General features: G+C 41.8%; 1 protein-coding gene and 1 long non-coding RNA gene across 6 annotated transcripts in view; one reads left to right on the forward strand and one right to left on the reverse strand.

Annotated features, from left to right (window-relative positions):
- Positions 1–20919, forward strand: part of LOC126281332 (caspase-6-like) — a 142245-nt gene that overhangs the window by 93684 nt on the left and 27642 nt on the right. For 4 of the 5 annotated variants that reach the window (XM_049980226.1, XM_049980208.1, XM_049980217.1 and 1 more), the window contains exons 5-6: positions 17857–17931; positions 19379–19453. In XM_049980226.1, coding sequence (XP_049836183.1) covers positions 17857–17931; positions 19379–19453 — 150 coding nt within the window. The remainder of the gene's footprint in view (positions 1–17856; positions 17932–19378; positions 19454–20919) is intronic. The other variant, XM_049980235.1, reaches the window with a different exon arrangement.
- LOC126281345 (uncharacterized) overlaps positions 1–20919 on the reverse strand; it is a 145127-nt gene that overhangs the window by 10362 nt on the left and 113846 nt on the right. The window lies entirely within an intron of this gene.

Raw genomic sequence — 20919 nt, forward strand, 5'->3', positions numbered from 1 at the left:
TTAGAGGGCACGAAGATGTAAACTCAAAATTTTTTTTCAATTGTTGGAACTACGAAAGAATGAAATACCTGAGTTTAAAGATTGGTTAGGACGTTCGGGGTATAAGTGGATGTCCCACGATATTCAAAACGAGATCATTGATCTACTAGGAAAGTCTGTGTTGAGAAAAATATTGGCTTCAATCAAGAAGACTGAACACTTTTCCTTTATGGTTGATGGAACAAATGATTTTTCGCTTCACGAACCAGTGTCATCTTGTATTCGTACTGTCGATGATTCCTTAATCATCAATGAAGACTTTATTGGCTTATACAAGACCCCCAACACTGAATCACAAACTCTGTTTAGTATTTTAAAAGACTTTTTGCTGGTCTTGATTTGTCAACGCATAACTTAAGAGAATAGTGCTATGATGGGGCCTCGAATATGAGTGGTAACTTAAAAGGACTAAAAAAAGTTAGTTTTGGATATGCAACCAAAAGCACGTTGTGTGCACTACACTGCTCACAGTTTAGACTTGGCAGTTGTATACAGTCTCCACCATCTTACGTCTATGAGGGCTATTATGGCTTTAGCCAAGAACTTAAACACCATAATGGTATCCAACAAAAGGATGGGACTTTTCAGAAGCATATGCTGTGAGAGCGCCAATGACCAAGCTGGTCTACGATACCTTTGTCGGACTCGATGGACTATGCGAGCTTCTAGTGTCTTGAGAATATTGAAAAAAATTGAAGAACTTCTAGAGTTTTTTGAAACATTTTCTGCTGAGGACAAAACAGAGGCAGGTTAGAAATGTGCTGGCTACCTTGACTCAATGTTACAGTTCAAGGTTTATTTCTTTCTACATATTTATTTCCATGCAGTGAACCCAGTAGAGGATGTCAATGAGAAAATTCAATGTCCTCATTTAAGTGTTGCTGATTTGGAAAAAATATATAAGGGCTTGATTTGCATATTGAATGGAAGGCGTGATAGTTTTGAACACTTTTGGGAATTGTGTTTAAAAGAAGAACCTTCACAAGTTGATGATCCTTAACTTCCTCGTAATCGAAGTATACCAAAGAAGTATGAAAACAACAAAGCACACCGCCCACTTTTAAAGCCCCAAAGGAATACTACAAAGCTATGTACACTGAAGTTTGTGAAACGGTGTAATCTTGCATTACTGAGCGGTTTGCTTCAACTGGACTCACACAGGTCATTGCAGTTGAACAAGAGTGCTTGCTTTTAGTAAACAGAGGTGAAACAAATTTTGAAAAATCAATAGTTTTTCAAAAATGACCTAGACATTGACAGACTATGCTTACACTTGAATATCGCTAGTGAAAAACAACTGGGATTAAAAAATATGCATGATGTAAGAAAGTACATTACACAAGAACTTGCAGTTGGAGAAATGTTGTGACGTAGTGAGTGCACTAAGCGTCTCCAAATAGTTCCAATTACGACAGCAACAGCAGTATGGTCATTTGGCGTCCTTAGACGGCTGAAGCCATATCTCTGATCAACAATGAGACAGAAGCAACTGAAGAACTTGGCTGTTCTTCATGTCAGCGAGATGTTTTGGATGAATTGGATATCTGACTAGTCATCAGCGACTTCCGATTCAGTAATCCAGTCAAACGGTCGACATTTGAACCTTTCTAAAGATTCTCTAGCCCTGATAATGGCATTTAGAGCAATATTAAAAACATTTATAAAATAGATAATTAAATACATACATAATGTTAAATTTTCAGTTTCGAAATATTAATACTAGTTTAGTACTGTATTACTATATTACTATAGTATGGTATTAGTTATTTTCAATTACTTAAATATTTTTAGGGTGTAAGACCCAATTAAAACACGAAATTTACATACTTTTTGGCTGAAAGTATTAGGCTTACTGTGTTAACTTTATTAACGTATGGGGTGGGGGTGGAAAATGAAGTTATTATTATATATTTTCTATTTCTTTTGTATTTTTGTTCTCAACACAGGCTCTCTTTACTACAATGTTGGCAACCAGAAAGCGATCAGCAAAAACGTGATGCCTGTAATTAGAGCTCACTGTGCCCACTCTGACGGAAAATAAAAATTATTGATTATTGAAGTTCATTTACTCTGAGGATTTAGGATGCCTGGGAATCATAGTAAATGCAGTTTACTACAACCATTTTCACTATATTCTAAAAACAATAAAATGTAAAATTCCAGACGAATGATTACCCATATCAGCTATTGTTCTATCAGAGCTGTTCAGAGTCCATTGCGCGGATCATATTATCCCTAGGTAACGAAACTGTTCAATAACTGTTATTGACATAAATGTTCAAAGTGAATGCTCGCCAAAATTTGATGTTAATACTCATCAAACGCCATGCTAGTAACGGTAGAAAGTCTGTCCTGCAGCGACACGAGAAAATATGATATACGCAAACTGAGAATAAATCACTGGAGTCGTTCCATTATTAACTCTTTACCCCAATGCGAGCTCATCATACCGAGTTACATAATACGCCATCCAAGGCTATTCCTGGCAACTGCACAAACGCGACGTGGTGGCTTCTGACACGGAGTACGCGCTGATTCGAATCTAGAAGAGAACTGTGGCCTGACTCTAGTTTTTTTTATTTTTTTGATTGATTTTCAATTCCCCCTGAAGGGGGCGGGCTGGCAGCAGCTTAGTACGCTGCTCTACAGCCTACAGACTGTTTTTAAAAAAAATGGAAGAAGAAAAGAAACAAGAGAAACAGGCGATAAAACGGTGACTTAAAGTGTAAAATGGCGGAAAAATGCGGAAAGTTAAAACAGAAAGCAAAACGGGTTGGCAATGTTAATAAAAGACACAGGAATCAAACAAGTAACGTAGTACACACACAATTAAAAATACATGGTGACAATCTGGTTTCTGTTCGCAAGAGATAAAAAGCACACCCAGTGACAGTATGATGGCTGTTGGCAAAACATCCCAAAAAAAAAAACACAAACACGGAACACTTACTGTAAAACACTCACTGTAAAACACTCACTGTAAAACACTCACTGTAAAACACTCACTGTAAAACACTCACTGTAAAACACTGCACAAAAACGGCGGCACAAAGATGACACTCCCGGGCCAAGGCAGATTGGGGGGGGGGGGGGGTGCACCTCGAGGAGGGGGAAGAACAAGGAGGGACGAAGGAAAAAACGAAAAGGGGGGTGGGACCAAGGAGGGAGAGGACTCAAAGGTGGAGAGGGGCTTAGCTTTTCACGAAAATACCGAGCATGTTTATGTTGTTTCCTTTTTCAAAGCCAAAAAATGTGTCAGGCTTGTTGACTTTCCTGCAAGTGCCTGAATCATCGAGAGTCCAGTTTTCTGGGTTCTAATGTTGATCATATGACTCAAAAATGCTTAAAAAATCTTGAAAACTCACTATTTTTCATCTGAAATTTAGAAAATTTCGCGGGTCAACACCCCAGTATGCCCCCCCCCCCCCCCAAATACTTGTTGTAAGTCGACACCCCTGGTACCTGGTACGTTGTGAGCAAATACACACATCAAAAAAAGTTTTGCATCACTTCGGTTCCGAGAGTCCCGGAACCTGTACAGAAAATTGGAATAATGATCAACATAAACATCATTTCCGCCATTTTTATTACTCATGAAAACGACATATTGGATGTCGTACCACCATACAGTGAGACCTTCAGAGGTGATGGTCTAGATTGCTGTACTCATCCGCACCTCTAATACTCAATAGCTCGTTCTGTATTCGTCGTGGCAAGGCACTGTTGGTCCAGATTGTCCCAGCCCTCCATGACGATTCGGCATAGATCTTACGGAGCGGCTAGTGGGTCACATCGTCCATAAACAGCCCTTTTCAATCTATCCCAGGCATATGTGATAGGGTTCATGTCTGGAGGACGTGCTGGCCACTCTAGTCGAGCGATGCCATTATCCTGAAGGAAGTCATCCACAACATGTGAGCGATGGGGGCACGAAATCTCGTCCATGAAGGCAAATGCCTCGCAAATATACTGTCGATATGGTTGCACTATCGGCGGGAGGATGACATTCATGTGTCATACAGCTCTTACGGCACTCTCCACGCCCACCAGCGGCATAAGTCGGCCCCACATAATGCCATCCCAAAACACCAGGGAATCTCCACGTTGCTGCAGTCGCTGAAAACTTTGTCTGAGACGTTCAGCCTGACCGGATTGGCTCTAAACATGTCTCTGATGATTATCTGGTTGAAGGTATATGCGACACTCATCGCCGAAGAGCATGTGATGCCAGTCCTGAGCGGTCCATTCGGCATGTTGTTGGCCCATTTGTACCGCACTGCATGCTGTCGTGGTTGCAAAGATAGACCGCCCCATGGATGCCAGGAGTGAAATGGATGTCGGGAGTGAACTTGCACATCATGCAGCCTATTGCACACAGTTTGAGTCGTAAAAAAAAAAAAAAAGGCTCTGAGCACTATGGGACTTGACTTCTGAGGACATCAGTCCCCTAGACGTAGAACTACTTGAAACTAACTCACCTAAGGACATGACACACATCCATGCCCGAGGCAGGATTCGAGCCTGCACTGTAGTGGTCACGCGGTTCCAGACTATAGCACCTAGAACCGATCGGCCAACCCGGCTTGCTAACACGACGTCCTGTGGCTGCACGAAAAGCATATTATTCAATATGCTGTGAGGGTTCCTCCGAGCCATAATCTATAGGTAGCGGTCATCAACAGCAGTAGTAGCCCCCGGGCGGTCTGAGCGAAGCATGACATAGACAGTTCCTATCTCTCTGTATCTCCTCCATGTCCAAACAACATCAATCATCACTTTGGTTCACTCCATGATGCCCGGACACTTCCTTTGTTGAAAACCCTTCCTGGCACAAAGTGACAGTGCAGATGTGATCTTTCCGCAGTACTGACTGTTGAGACATAGCTGAACTAAACACAAAACGAGCCGTGTAGCTCCTTTGAGGTGGAATGACTGGAACTGATCGGCTGTCGGTCCCCCTCTGTCTAATTGGAGCTGCTCAAGCATGGTTGTTTACATCTTTGGACGGATTTAGTGACATCTCTGAACGGTCGAAAGGACTGTGTCTGTGATACAATATCCACAGTCAACGTCTATCATGAACAGTTCTGTGAACCGGGGTGATGCAAAACTGTTTTGTGTGTGTGTGTGACTCGAATTGGTGCAAGCACTCGAGCCATTCTTCTTTTTGTCCATGAAACTGTCGAAAAGGCGGTATAGCAGTATTTGTTGCTGTATGTGGTGCTTGATCAGTCGGGCACGCAGTGTGGGCCAATAGCTGCTGCACCGTGTTGTGCAGCATAGAGATTTGCTGTGTCTGGAACTGAAACAGCTGTTTTAACTGTGTTGCATCTAATGCTTACAACTGTAGCGCCTGAGCAGTCGGTGGGATAGGCGGAGTGGGCATTTCAGAAGAGAGAAAGGCAAGAAACAGACAAGTCAAGCAAGGAAAACAACAACAAAAGCAAAGAAAATGTCTGCAACGCTCACCTGAAAACACTCATCAGCAAAAGAGACTATTAAAGCAGGTAAACGCCCCTGCAAAGAAAAGAAAAGAGAAAATTAAGGCGCCAGTAAAAAGAAAAAAAAAATTCTCTGGCCGCCAGACACTGCGTTCTTCTAAAGTGCGCGTCATTTATGACGGCGGCCGAGTTTAGGTTTGTTCTGCGCATCTGACGTCACAAAACACAGTCAGCCAATGAACAGAGAACGACGTTGCCAGAGCTCGACTGCAGCTTAGAGCACGGGCGAGTGTCTTCAGTTTTAGAAACGTTCAGTCATAAATAAAGTAATTGAACAAAAGCAATGTCTTGATAGCAGACTTTCTTTTATAGAAAGTTTGGAAAAAGCGTTCTTCATACCAATTGCTTCATATTCTATTAGTTAATTAAACAAAACAAGCAATAAGCCTCCTAATTCAGGCGATAGCAACGAAAGGTGTTTGTATCATTCTCACTAACCGCTTTTTCGCAATAAAGAACAGTGCTAATTGTTTATTTTCTATTGTACTTCGATGAAACGTGAGTAATTCATAATCATACCAACAATGTTTGTCGGTATTTTGCATGATATGTTAAAGTCCTCTGGGACACATACTGAACGATGAGATAGGTTAGCGTAATGGATAAAGTGTAAGGCTGCTAAACGAGAGGTTCTGAGTTAAAACCTTGATTGGTGCTTAATATTTTCTTTATTTAAAAACAATATCGAAGTGTCTTACTTCATGAATTTTATTCATTTGAATGTAATTTTTTGAAATTTCTAGTGGCAACTAAAATCGACCATACAGAAAGTATATTTTTACCTCTGCAAACTCTTCAAAATTTCATGCAATGGCTTACTACATCTAATGCTGCACAATAACTGCGTTGAAAATTGAAACAAACGTAAGTCATTTATGGCAGGAAGGCATCAGTCAAGAAGATGTTTAAAAATCAAATTTTTGGGCCAATTAGTTTTTGTGAAATCGAATGATACAGTATGTCAAAGCAGTCGAAATACCATGTGTCTGCACAGGCGAGCAGTGCAATAATGACAAAATCGCGCACATCCCAGAATGCGGGGAGGACGTTTCTGTAGCAGCGAAAGGGTTAATGCGGCCGTGGTGGCTTGACTTCATAAACTGAGCGCTCCTCCCTAAACGTAAGTTTGCGATCTATGCTATACTATGGCGGTGCTTCTCTTGGCGCTACAACTGGCAACGCAGCAATCTCCCACATCTGGGAGCGCATGGGCGAACCGCCAAGATAAAAGAATTGAAATATAATAACTCGTCGCCTATATTGAATCGTGCCCACTTGTATCTTATAGGGTGCCTAGGATGCTGTTTTCTCGGGTAGATAGACAACATACAAGCAAAGCATATAAATGGAGTTTATTACAGTAGTTGAATTCACAATATTTAACATTGTATTTACAACGAGTTGTCGCAAACAGTTGCCGATATGCAAATATTCAATGTCCTTCGCTACATACAATGTCCATGCAAGTTAATCACACAAGTTCATATGGATTACAAGTCACGGCTCTTCTAGTGCGTCTCTTCTACTCTGTATCTACAAGGGCGCGTCTTGTACAGTCTGGCCGACGCTGACAGGAGCGGCACTTATATTCTCTTCGGATAATGGCCACTCATGTCGTGGTGGGGTCCTAGCTAGAGTACTATTGGCTGATGTCCTCTCACAGCTTTCTCTGTTACGTTTTTGACCTTCAAGGCGGCGCTTGTTGTTACGCCAGAACAATTTTTACAATTCTTATTTATAGAGCCTTGGGTAAGATATTCCGGAGGTAAAATAGTCCCCCATTCCGATCTCCGGGCGGGGACTACTCAAGAGGATGTTGTTATCAGGAGAAACAAAACTGTCATTCTACGAATCGGAGCGTGGTATGTCAGATCCCTTAATCGGGCAGGTAGGTTAGAAAATTTAAAAAGGGAAACAGATAGGTTAAAGTTAGAAATTTGTTAAAATCGAGTGTAGATTTAAGTGTCAGGATTTCGTTTGTGAAAGTATTTGTATGGAGTGTAGCCATGTATGGAAGTGAAACGTGGACAATAAATAGTTTAGACAAGAAGAAAATACAAGCTTTCGAAATGTGGTGCTACAGAAGAATGCTGAAGATTAGATGGTAGGTCACATAACTAATGAAGAGGTATTGAATAGAATTGGGGAGAAGAGAAATTTGCGGTACAGCTTGACTAGAAGAAGGGTTCGGTTGGTAGTGCATATTCTGAGGCATCAAGGGATCACCAGTTTAGTATTGGAGGGCAGCGTGGAGGGTAAAAATCATAGGGGGAGACCGAGAGATGAATACACTAAGCAGATTCAGAAGGACGTAGGTTGCAGTTGGGAGATGAAGAAGCTTGCACAAGGGTAGAGTAGCATGGAGAGCTGCATTAAACCAGTCTCAAGACTGAAGACCACAACAACAGGGCCTTTTATATATCATTTATGTTCTTTGTCTTTCCTATATGCATTACTCATATGTAATATTTTAGCATACGCTTGCTTCTCTTTAGGTAGATAGTTGTCAGGACTTGAAGTTTTTAAGAGTATTAGCTATGATAAACCTGGTACCCTCCCATAGTTTGTATTCCAAATGTATACTTCAGCCTTTGATGAAAACATAGGATGGGACCCTAGCATATATGGCTCATACTTGCTGACCCATATATGGTGCCTAACTCTCTATTCTAACGTTTGTTAATGTAGTTTGTAATAGTGTTTTCTTCTCCTTCTTATTATTATTATTATTCTTCACCTCCTTCTGCTCTTCTGCCTCCATCTGTAGTTCATGAGAGTCTATTCAGTTACTGGTTCATACATTTCTAGAGAGACTGTTCTCGTTGCAGCTGTGTTAATTTTAGCAACCGTAATTTCCCCTGAATAGCTTTTTGCGCTTTGATAACTTTATGCTTTGCCGTTTGCCATCGACCTAACTTCATACACTAAACCATTTCTGAGATAGTGTACCAAGCGAAAGCATTGGCATGTTGATAGACACACAAACAAACACAAACACACACACAAAATACAAGCTTTCGCAACCAACGGTTGCTTCGTCAGGAAAGAGGGAAGGAGAGGGAAAGACGAAAGGATGTGGGTTTTAAGGGAGAGGATGCGCGCGCGCGCGCTTACACACACACACACACACACACACACACACACACACACACACACACATCCATATACAGACACCAGCAGCTTGAATTTTGTGTGTGTGTTTGTGTTTGTTTGTGTGTCTATCAAGATTCCAACACTTTCGCTTGGTAAGTTACATCATCTTTGTTTTTAGATATATTTTTCCCATGTGTAATGTTATATTGTTGTTATTGGGACTCATGTGACCGGACCACAGTTCTCCAGTCATCTAGCGTCCTACCGATATCGCCACGAGCCCAAGAGAGACGCTGCAGGCAATGACTGCTGTCAACAAAGGCAATTACGTCAGTCGTATGCTGCCGTAGTCCATTAACGCCCAATTTTGCTCCAAAGACATTACGGATGCACTCCTCGTACATCACACATTGATATTTGCGGTTAATTTATGCAGTGTTGCTTGCCTGTTAGTATTGACAACTTTACGCAAAAACCGTTTTTCGGTCATTAAGTGAAACTGTCACCAACAACGTTGTCAGTGGTGAGAGTTAATTCCTGAAATTTAGCAATCCAGAACACTCTTGAAACTGTGGATCATGGAATACTGAATTCGCTAATGATTTCCGAAATGGAATGCCCCGTGTGTCTAGCTCCAGCTATCATACCACGTTCAAAGTCTGTTAATTGGTGTTGTGAGGTAACAATCACGTCGTAAATCTTTTCACATGAACGGGTTGAGTACAAGTGACAACTCCACCAGTGCACTCTCCCTTCATACCTTGCGTATGTGATACTGAGAGGTGGAGCCCTCCACGCCCACCTGGGCATGATGGCGAACACAGAAGATCTGCCATCTCTGCATAAGGGAAAGTATTCACTAAGGTGAGGTCTCAAAGGATGTGGGTACTGCGATGTTTGCGTACGTCTGGCTAAGGTAAACAATTAATACATGCTCATCTGGAGATAGATTGCGTTGAAAGTCAAACAAAGTGTAGCGGCTTGAAGGGCAGGGGGAAAGAAGTGACAAAACAAGGGCCAAGGGAGAAAAACCTCTGCAATAGTTAGGTCGGGTAGTAAGAGCAGTAGCAGATGTCTTGTTGGTTGCGACAGGTCATGCAAGGGTAGGTTAAGTTGATAGCGGGTATCGTGAAGGTGGATATCGTATCATGCCATTGTTCATCATAATGAAAGGAGTCTGGTGCAGCAACGCAGAGCATTGCCTTGAGCCCTGTGCTGTGCCGTGTCGTCCGTGATTTGGCATGGTATCATCAAGCGCTGGTGCTGAAAGGCACCGCTCGATGTTGGTCAGTATCTCCTGTTACTGAGAGGCCCAGTTCTGCCGCAGCTGCGCGTGCATGATGTATGCTACCCTTTTGTCTTCTCTATTCCTTGCGGTGACTGCCCACACAGCAGTTGACGTCCTGCTATTGCCGTTGGGGCGGCAGTTGTCTGTCAACGGGACTGTGCCTGTGATACAATATCCACAGTCAACGGCTATCCTCAGGAGTTTTAGGAAACAGGGTGAGGAAAAACTGTTTTTGATATATATATATATATATATATATATATATATATATATATATATATATATATATATATATATATGTGTGTGTGTGTGTGTGCAAGCAAGAAAAATACGTACAAAAGAAAATATCTGCAATGGTCACCTGAGAACAATGATCATCAAAAGAAACCGTTAAAGCATGTAAACGTCCCTGTAAAGAAAAGAGGAGACAAAATTAAGGCACCAGCAGAAAGAAAAAAAAAAAATCGCTAGCCGCAAGGCACTGGGTTCTTCTGATAACTTGTTGCCAATGTGAAATCCTGCCCTCTTGTATCTTATAGGGTGTCTAGGATGCTGTTTTGTCAGATAGCTACACAACATACAAGCAAACAATATTAATGGATTTCATTACAGTTATTGAAATGACAATATTTAATTTTTGTATTTACAACGAGTTGTTGCAAACAGTTGACGACATGCAAATAAACAATGTCCTTCACTGCATACAATGTCAATCACACAAAGTTAATCACACAACTTCATATGGGTCACAAGCCATGGCTTTTATAGTGCCTCTCTTCTAGGCTTTCTCTACAAGTGCGCGTCTTCTACAGTCCGGCCGAACCTGGAAGGAGCAGCGCTTATATTCTTTTCCGATAGAGGCCACCCCAGTCGTGGTACGGTCGTAGTCAGTGTACGTTCTTGTTCATGAGGTCGGCACTTGTCGTTATCCAGAGCAATTTTTATATTTCTTACCTATAGAACCTTTTATCTATCATTTATGGTCCTTGTGTTTCCTATACGCATTACTCATACGTAATATTTCAGCATATGCTTGCTTCTCTTTAGGCAGATAGTTGTCACAACTAGAAGTTTTTAAGAGTATTAGCTTCATATTCCAAATCTATACTCCAGCCTAAGTTGAACATAGCATATATTGTTCATTCTTGCTGACCACATACATTGTGTCTATCTATGCTCACGTTTGTTATTGTTGTTTGTAATAGTGTTTTGTTCTCCTTCTTCTTATTATTATTCTTCACCTCTTTCTACTCTTCTGCCTCCATCTGTAGTTCATGAAAGTCTATTCAGATTTTCAGTTACTGGTTTAGAAATTTCTAGAGAGATTGTTCTCGTTGCAGCTGTGATGACTTCTTCAACCTTGTCATTGACATGTAGTTCACATTGCAGGATTTTAACATCCAGCCACCCCAACATCTCATTATTTCTAGTTTCCACATTCATAAGACTGTCCAGCTGTATCATTTTAGCGTTAATTCCCTCCATTTTTGTGTCAGCGTATAGATGTGTAACCTTCACACCCTCAGAAGAGTGCATGCTATCTGTGCCAATTTGTCAATAGTCTACAGTATACTGATATAGTTAAGCAGTAGTATACAACGTTTTAAGCAGAATCTCCTGGAAGTTTCGTTTGTATCGTTCTTCACTCAATTCCCTCATTTTATCAATTACTGGAAAACTATATGATTCCAGCTATCAGCTCATATGCTAACAAATTCTACATTTACATGGTTACTCTGCAATTCACACTGAAGTGCCTGGCAGAGGGTTCATCCAACCATTTTCATACTGCGTCTCTACCATTCCACTCTCGAATGGCGCAAGGGAAAAAGGAACACCTAATTTTTTCCGTTCAAGCTCAGTTTTCTCTTATTTTATTATGACGATCATTTAATTCTCCCTGCTTAGGTGGGTGTCAACAAAATATTTTCACATTCGGATGATAAAATTGGTGATTGAAATTTTGTAAATACACTCCTGGAAATGGAAAAAAGAACACATTGACACTGGTGTGTCAGACCCACCATACTTGCTCCGGACACTGCGAGAGGGCTGTACAAGCAATGATCACATGCACGGCATAGCGGACACACCAGGAACCGCGGTGTTGGCCGTCGAATGGCGCTAGCTGCGCAGCATTTGTGCACCGCCGACGTCAGTGTCAGCCAGTTTTCCGTGGCATACGGAGCTCCATCGCAGTCTTTAACACTGGTAGCATGCCGCGACAGCGTGGACGTGAACCGTATGTGCAGTTGACGGACTTTGAGCGAGGGCGTATAGTGGGCATGCGGGAGGCCGGGTGGACGTACCGCCGAATTGCTCAACACGTGGGGCGTGAGGTCTCCACAGTACATCGATGTTGTCGCCAGTGGTCGGCGGAAGGTGCACGTGCCCGTCGACCTGGGACCGGACCGCAGCGACGCACGGATGCACGCCAAGACCGTAGGATCCTACGCAGTGCCGTAGGGGACCGCACCGCCACTTCCCAGCAAATTAGGGACACTGTTGCTCCTGGGGTATCGGCGAGGACCATTCACAACCGTCTCCATGAAGCTGGGCTACAGTCCCGCACACCGTTAGGCCGTCTTCCGCTCACGCCCCAACATCGTGCAGCCCGCCTCCAGTGGTGTCGCGACAGGCGTGAATGGAGGGACGAATGGAGACGTGTCGTCTTCAGCGATGAGAGTCGCTTCTGCCTTGGTGCCAATGCTGGTCGTATGCGTGTTTGGCGCCGTGCAGGTGAGCGCCACAATCAGGACTGCATACGACCGAGGCACACAGGGCCAACACCCGGCATCATGGTGTGGGGAGTGATCTCCTACCCTGGCCGTACACCTCTGGTGATCGTCGAGGGGACACTGAATAGTGCACGGTACACCCAAACCGTCATCGAACCCATCGTTCTACCATTCCTAGACCGGCAAGGGAACTTGCTGTTCCAACAGGACAATGCACGTCCGCATGTATCCCGTGCCACCCAACGTGCTCTAGAAGGTGTAAGTCAACTACCCTGGCCAGCAAGATCTCCGGATCTGTCCCCCATTGAGCATGTTTGGGACTGGATGAAGCGTCGTCTCACGCGGTCTGCACGTCCAGCACGAACGCTGGTCCAACTGAGGCGCCAGGTGGAAATGGCATGGCAAACCGTTCCACAGGACTACATCCAGCATCTCTACGATCGTCTCCATGGGAGAATAGCAGCCTGCATTGCTGCGAAAGGTGGATATACACTGTACTAGTGCCGACATTGTGCATGCTCTGTTGCCTGTGTCTATGTGCCTGTGGTTCTGTCAGTGTGATCATGTGATGTATCTGACCCCAGGAATGTGTCAATAAAGTTTCCCCTTCTTGGACAATGAATTCACGGTGTTCTTATTTCAATTTCCAGGAGTGTAGATCTCGCCGCAAAGAGTGACTGCCACCCCAACTCGCGTAACGTATCAGTGACACTCTCACCCCTATTGCACTATAACACGAAACGAGCTGCCCTTCTTTGCACTTTTTCGATGTCTCTCGTCAATCCCACCTGGTAAGGATCCCACACCGCACAGCGATAGTTTAGCAGAGGACGGACAAGTGTAATGTAGGCTGTCTCTTTAGTGGGTTTGTCGCATCTTCAAAGTGTTGTGCCAACAAAGTGCAGTCTTTGTTTCACTTGCCCCTCAATATTATCTGTGTGGTGTTTCCAATTTAAGTTCCTCGTAGTTGTAATTCCTGGGTATTTAGTCGAATGGACAGCCATTAGATTTGCGCGATTTATCGTATACCCAAAATTTATCGGATTTCTTGTAGTACCGAGTGGATGACCTCGTACTTTTCTTTGTTTAGTGCCAATTGCCACTTTTTACTAGAAGGTAAATTACAGCGTCATCTGCAAACAATCTAAGAGGGCTGCTCATATTATCACCTAGGTCATTTAGGTAAATCAGGAACAGCAGAGGGCCTATGACAACCACCTTGCAGAACGCCAGATATCAATTCTGTTCTACTCGATGATTTAACGTCTATCACTACGAACTGTGACCTCTCTGAGAGGAAATCACGAATCCAGTCACACAGCTGAGACGATACTCCATATGCATGCAATTTGATTAATAGTCGCTTGTGAGGAACCGTATCAAAAGCCTTCTGGAAACCTAGGAATGTGGAATCGATCTGAGATCCCTTGTCGACAGCACTCATTACTTCATGGAATAAGTAAGCGAACGATATTTTCTGACTCCATGTTGGTTATGTATCAATAAGTCATTTTCTTCAATGTGATTCATAATGTTCGAGTACAGTATATGCTCTGAAATCCTACTCCAAATTGAGGTGAGTGATATGGATCTGTAATTGAATGGGTTACTCCTATTTCCTTTCCTGAATACTGGTGCGACCTGTGCTGCCTTCCAGTCTTTAGGAACAAACCTTTGGTTTGGATATGATTGCTAAGAAAGGCACTATTGTGTCTGCATAATCTGAGAGGAACATGATTGGTACACCATCTGGACCGGAAGACTTGCCTTTCTTAAGTGATTTGAGTTGTTTCGCAACACCAAAGATTTCTACAAGTTTTTATCACTCATGCTAACGGCTGTTCTGCTTTAGAATTCTGGAATATTTACTTCACATTCTTTCGTGAAGGACTTACGGAAACAGTATTTAGCACCATCATTGATAACATCTCCATTGCTATCGTGAAGTGACGGTATTGACTGGGTGGTCATCCCCCCCCCCCCCCCCCCCTTCCACTGGTGTATTTACATACGACCAGAATCTCTTTGGGTTTTCTACCATATTTTGAGACAATGTTTCATTGTGGAAACTACTGAAGGCACCTCGCATTTTCATCCACACTAAATTTCGAGCTTTAGTGAATTCACTGAATTTTATGTGTTACTACTTACATATGTCTCGTAAATATGTTTTAAATTCATACTGTCATGTTTGAATGTGTTAATAAGATTAGTATTTTCTGTCACCAACTAGACTAGAGTCCAGCAATACTCAAATGCATGACATCCACTTCATATGATGACAAACAGAAATATTTCTGTATCTTACTTTACTCTTCCTCTGCCACGACGTGAAATATGATCACAGTCACTAAATGTATGTTAGATTATTCCATCAATACTGTGTACAATCGGCTGTAATAGAGTTTTTGAAATTATGTATGTATGTGCTCAAAGCGAATCTCCTCTGGGTGGGTTTGCAGTGATGGAAGAAGATTAGTCTTCCTGCAATCACGTGGCTAGACAATGGAAACATGTACACTGATAAGCCAGAACATAATGACCACCTGCTTAATAGTTTATGTGTCCATCTTTGGAACAAAATACATCAGTTATTCTGCGTATCAGGGATCTGAGAGTTTGTTGGTAGGTTTTTGTAGGTATGTGGCATTAGATATCTATGCTCAGGTCATATAATTGTCATAAACAATGGGCCGCTGACTTGCATACACAGAGACTGCGACCAACAGCAACCCAGTGGGCTCCATAGGATTTATGTCAGGCTCATTTGGTCATCGAGACATCAATGTGAGTTCACTATAATGCTAACCAAACCACTGGAGCACGCTTTTGGCTCCCAAACAATAACAATTATATTGCTAAAAACGACATCGCTGTTGGGGAAGACATTAAGCTTGAAAAGATTTACATGGTTCACAGTTGTCGGCGTGTCTTTGATTACTGCACAGATCCCATGCAAGCACAGGAGAATGTCTCCCATAGCATAATAATGCTCCCATCAGCCTACATTCCTGGCATCTGCACATTTCGAAGGGCTGATCACCTCGATGACGACGTTTGTGGAGACGACCATCGAGCTACTACAGCGAAAATGTGATTCAGCTGAAGAGCCAACAGTTTTCTATTCATCGAAGGTCGAATCATGACGGTCTCTTGCCATCAGGAACCGTAATTGACGATGTTGTTTGGTCAACATGTGGGCTGCTGAAGAGTTCCATGTTCAACAATGTATAATGAACGGTGTGCTCCAAAACAGTGTTGCGTACACCAGCTTTGTGTGCTTCTGCAAGAGATGTCACACATCACTATCTATCCTGCATTACATAGCAGACGAGTCCCCAAACCCTACGTTCTGTGAAGAGTCGTGGACGTCCAAACTATTTAGCGCCTAGTGGTAGTTTCAATGCCCTTCTACCTTTTTCCATAGATACTCACAATACTAGCACATGAATATTCGACCAGATATGCCGTTTGCGAGATACTCGTCCACAGGCTCTGTGAACTAATGATCTGCCCCTTGTCAAAGTCACTTATCTCAGTGGATTTCACCATTTGCAGCCCATACCTTCACTAGTGTGATTCACTATCCGTGTCTGTTCTGATTCCATACTTTTGTTACTGCATCACGTGCCTGTAATGCCACCAAGTGGCATCCATCATCGTGGTTGGTGGTGGTCACAATGTTTTGTCTTATCAGTGTTCGTTATTAGGCACTAGTGAGCGATTCCTTTTGTGCCAGTTTGAAATATAAGTACAGGACCAGTTGGTAACCACAAGGCTCTTATGACAGGGCTACTTCCTCCATTCGGTCATGGTGGTGACATGGAATTCCAGTAGCATGCATGCAACTTTTACAGCTGCACTTCTTTCTTTATAATCTCTTACATATTGCAAGGTATATGAAGAGACTCAAGTAAGGTCACAGTTGTATGCCTACATTTAATCAATACATTTCATTTTCTTCTTGCATCGATAATAAAAGTGATTAGTAGAGCTGACTGATGGATGAGGAGTTTTGTGCATCATCTCGAAGCCAACATGTTTACAGGCGCTCTTGTTTAAGTTGTAGATAACCATAAACAATATTATTTGCGATGTCACGGTTAGCCATTGAGAATTCTCATGCAACTGGGTGAGTGATTTATCGATAAATGTTGAAATGTAGCTCAGCAGGAATATTTTTGTTATTAATCTAGTATAATTTCGTTCCTCCTCAACTGAGGCACCTGACATCGTCCTTATCTCTGCCTCGTAAAATGCATCTAGCGTCAAGGATGGCACATGTGGACTGGCGCTCAACGCACATTCATATCGTCTTGGCCATAATTGTGGAGTACAGACATGCACATATTTATATCACAAGTGTGTTTGAGTATATGCCATTTGTGTGTATATTTATATGATACATCTTGGTTATGTAAATGTCGGAAAACATTAATAGGTCGTAATACAAATATGTACATGGCCATGTGGGCACCGAACATTATAGAATGGTGTTCAGACCGTTTGCCATTTGACAAAGCAGCAGTAACAGTACTGCTCCTCTTCCCATACCATGGGTGAAGAACGTGATTTGGTGCTGTTGAGAAAGTGTGATTATCAGGCAGTGGAAATTCCATGACTTCCAAACAATGTAAGTAAATATTTGGAAGTCTGGCTGTAGCCACCCCTTTGTTTTGGCACAACACATATTGCATGGTTCCTATTTGGTAGGAGCAAAATGGGTGGATATTGGGAGGGAGCTCTATTTATATTGGATGACTTCCCACTCCACTCCTGCCCCCCTTCCCCCCCCCCCCCCCCCCCCCCTCCACCAGGATCACCTTGCCATGTGTCACTTGTGACCTTCAATATGACATGTAAATGTGTAAGATGACACAAGTCAAAATGTACTGCCATATGTTGAGTCAGCGATTTGGGCTCATTCTCTCACTGCCGCTCTACTATTGCAGACTGTTGACAGTGTGCAATGAGTAAGCCATAATGATGTTTACAACAAAAGAAGAGATTAGTGGCCTGTGACTACACATTCACAATTGTATCGCAATTATACTGTAGACCCATATTGACAGGAACGTTTCAGCTTCTGTTTTCTTATACTTTCAACCGTGTTAATTTTTGCTGTTAATTAAGAACATCCAATGTACTGTAATTTGCCGAAATCTGAAACCTAATCGAGTGTGTCTTTCTGTTGCAGGCGAGTAGGATATGGATGGCTACAGCTCCGTTACGCTATAGGGAGAAGACCTCATATCGTACTCCACCTGTCCAGGTAAGACATTGTTTTAATATCTGATAGTTTGAAAAGTTAATTTCTTAGTTAAGGTTTGCTCATCAGTAGCCCTACGATGGGCATTCAGATAAGATAAAGGCATTGGATGTTCCTGCCTTGCACAACATATGGCACAGTTGGACCTCATGTACGACAGTTCTGTACGTCACAGCACCATGCAAAATAACACAGTCCTTGTCTGTTCATAGAATATTTCATCGCCCTATGTCATACATTTCCAGGTGTGAGTGAGTCCTAGTTATTCAACACAAAAAAGTAACATTTTCAACCTGACCATCTCAGATGTCTTTCAAATTTAGTGCATCCAGTAATCCAGATAAGAGATGTAGAATTACCAGTTTGCAGAGGTGTATGATAACTGAAGAAAGATAGCAGTCTGCAAGTCTTGGGAATACTGCGAGATTTACATGTGTATGGTTGAGCATAAATGTCTGTATTTCTGATTCTATATAGGTACAGCAATGAAACTAGTATCCCTGAAAAGATAAGGAGTAGGGTTTTACACTGATATGCAACCTTGGAGGTTTTTAATAAACTTAATAATCAAGGTAACTGCCCTTGACTTTTGACCTTGAATATCTCAAAACACTCCAGTTTCATTTTTCTTAAGAAAACATATTCTACTGTATCGATATAGTATTTTGACCTGAAGATGGCACATCAAAAACATCATGCCCAAAAATTTATTTTGTCAACATCAGTATCCAATCAAAATGCAGGAGGTAGCACATAAATGTGAAACACAAATTATTAAGAAATACAGTTGTTAAGTAACGTTATATAAAAAGAATGGGTGAAGAACGTGATTTGGTGCTGTTGAGAAAGTGTGATTATCAGGCAGTGGAAATTCCATGACTTCCAAACAATGTAAGTAAATATTTGGAAGTCTGGCTGTAGCCACCCCTTTGTTTTGGCACAACACATATTGCATGGTTCCTATTTGGTAGGAGCAAAATGGGTGGATATTGGGAGGGAGCTCTATTTATATTGGATGACTTCCCACTCCACTCCTGCCCCCCTTCCCCCCCCCCCCCCCCCTCCACCAGGATCACCTTGCCATGTGTCACTTGTGACCTTCAATATGACATGTAAATGTGTAAGATGACACAAGTCAAAATGTACTGCCATAATGTGAGTCAGCGATTTGGGCTCATTCTCTCACTACTGCTCTACTATTGCAGACTGTTGACAGTGTGCAATGAGTAAGCCATAATGATGTTTACAGCAAAAGAAGAGATTAGTGGCCTGTGACTACACATTCACAATTGTATCGCAATTATACTGTAGACCCATATTTACAGAAACGTTTCAGCTTCTGTTTTCATATACTTTCAACCATGTTAATTTTTGCTGTTAATTAAGAACATCCAATGTACTGTAATTTGCCGAAATCTGAAACCTCATCGAGTGTGTCTTTCTGTTGCAGGCGAGTAAGGTATGGATGGCTAAAGCTCCGTTACACCTTAGGGAGAAGACCTCATATCGTACTCCACCTGTCCAGGTAAGATATTGTTTTAATATCTGATAGTTTGAAAAGTTAATTTCTTAGTTAAGGTTTGCTCATCAGTAGCCCTACGATGGGCATTCAGATAAGATAAAGGCATTGGATGTTCCTGCCCTGCACAACATATGGCACAGTTGGACCTCATGAACGACAGTTCTGTACGTCACAGCACCATGCAAAATAACACAGTCCTTGTCTGTTCAAAGAATATTTTATCGCCCTATGTCATACGTTTCCAGGTGTGAGTGAGTCCTAGTTATTCAACACAAAAAAGTAACATTTTCAACCTGACAATCTCAGATGTCTTTCAAATTTAGTGCATCCAGTAATCCAGATAAGAGATGTAGAATTACCAGTTTGCAGAGGTGTATGATAACTGAAGAAAGATAACAGTCTGCAAGTCTTGGGAATACTGCGAGATTTACATGTGTATGGTTGAGCATAAATGTCTGTATTTCTGATTCTATATAGGTACAGCAATGAAACTAGTATCCCTGAAAAGATAAGGAGTAGGGTTTTACACTGATATGCAACCTTGGAGGTTTTTAATAATTTTCATAATCAAGGTAACTGCCCTTGACTTTTGACCTTGAATATCTCAAAACACTCCACTTTCATTTTTCTTAAGAAAACATATTCTACTGTATCGATATAGTATTTTGACCCAAAGATGGCACATCAAAAACATCATGCCCAAAAATTTATTTTGTCAACATCAGTATCCTATCAAAATGCAGGAGGTAGCACATAAATGTGAAACACAAATTATTAAGAAATACAGTTCATAAGTAACGCTGTATAAAAAGAATGTTTATATTACTGTTGTGGTATTATGTTTCATTTATAGTGAAGCTTCAGTGGAAAGGCAATGAAAGTGGTTACATCTTGTTTTTACGAATCTCCAATTAAATCTTTAATGTTCACCGGAATTATGCAGGGGAAGATCATGTTCTTCTAGTAGATGTCACTAGTTGTAGTCTTCTAAGAATGTCTCTTCTTCTGATAACACAAGTTTTTCGTGTGGCAGGAAACTCAAATGATAGAGATGATCCATGTGGATGTAAGAACCTGGCTTATACTTCATCCGTTTCTTCATAAATTTGTAAGAAGTATGCAACCATACATACAGGCTGTCTGTTAACAGTATTTCTTTCTGAAGAGGAGCCACTGATTCCTCTCTGCTCTTTATAAAAGTAGAATATGTGTTTGTTTTTACTGTACCTTTTGTCAGTAGGTATTACACAATGAAGTTTATGGGTAAATGGGTTCGTACTTGTATTCTTGAAACGTTATTCAGCCTTGGCAATGTCGTAGTAAAGATGTGAATCGATATGTTGTCGTAGATACACAAAGAAATATTTTCCTTACACTACAACAGTAGTTCTGTTCCAAAATAATGCCATTAAAAACTTTCCTGATGGTGGCACAGATTCATAAAACTATTTCCGTTTTTCTATAGGGCA

This window comes from Schistocerca gregaria, chromosome 1, assembly GCF_023897955.1.
Source record: "Schistocerca gregaria isolate iqSchGreg1 chromosome 1, iqSchGreg1.2, whole genome shotgun sequence".
In the NCBI taxonomy this organism is placed as follows: Eukaryota; Metazoa; Arthropoda; class Insecta; order Orthoptera; family Acrididae; genus Schistocerca; species Schistocerca gregaria.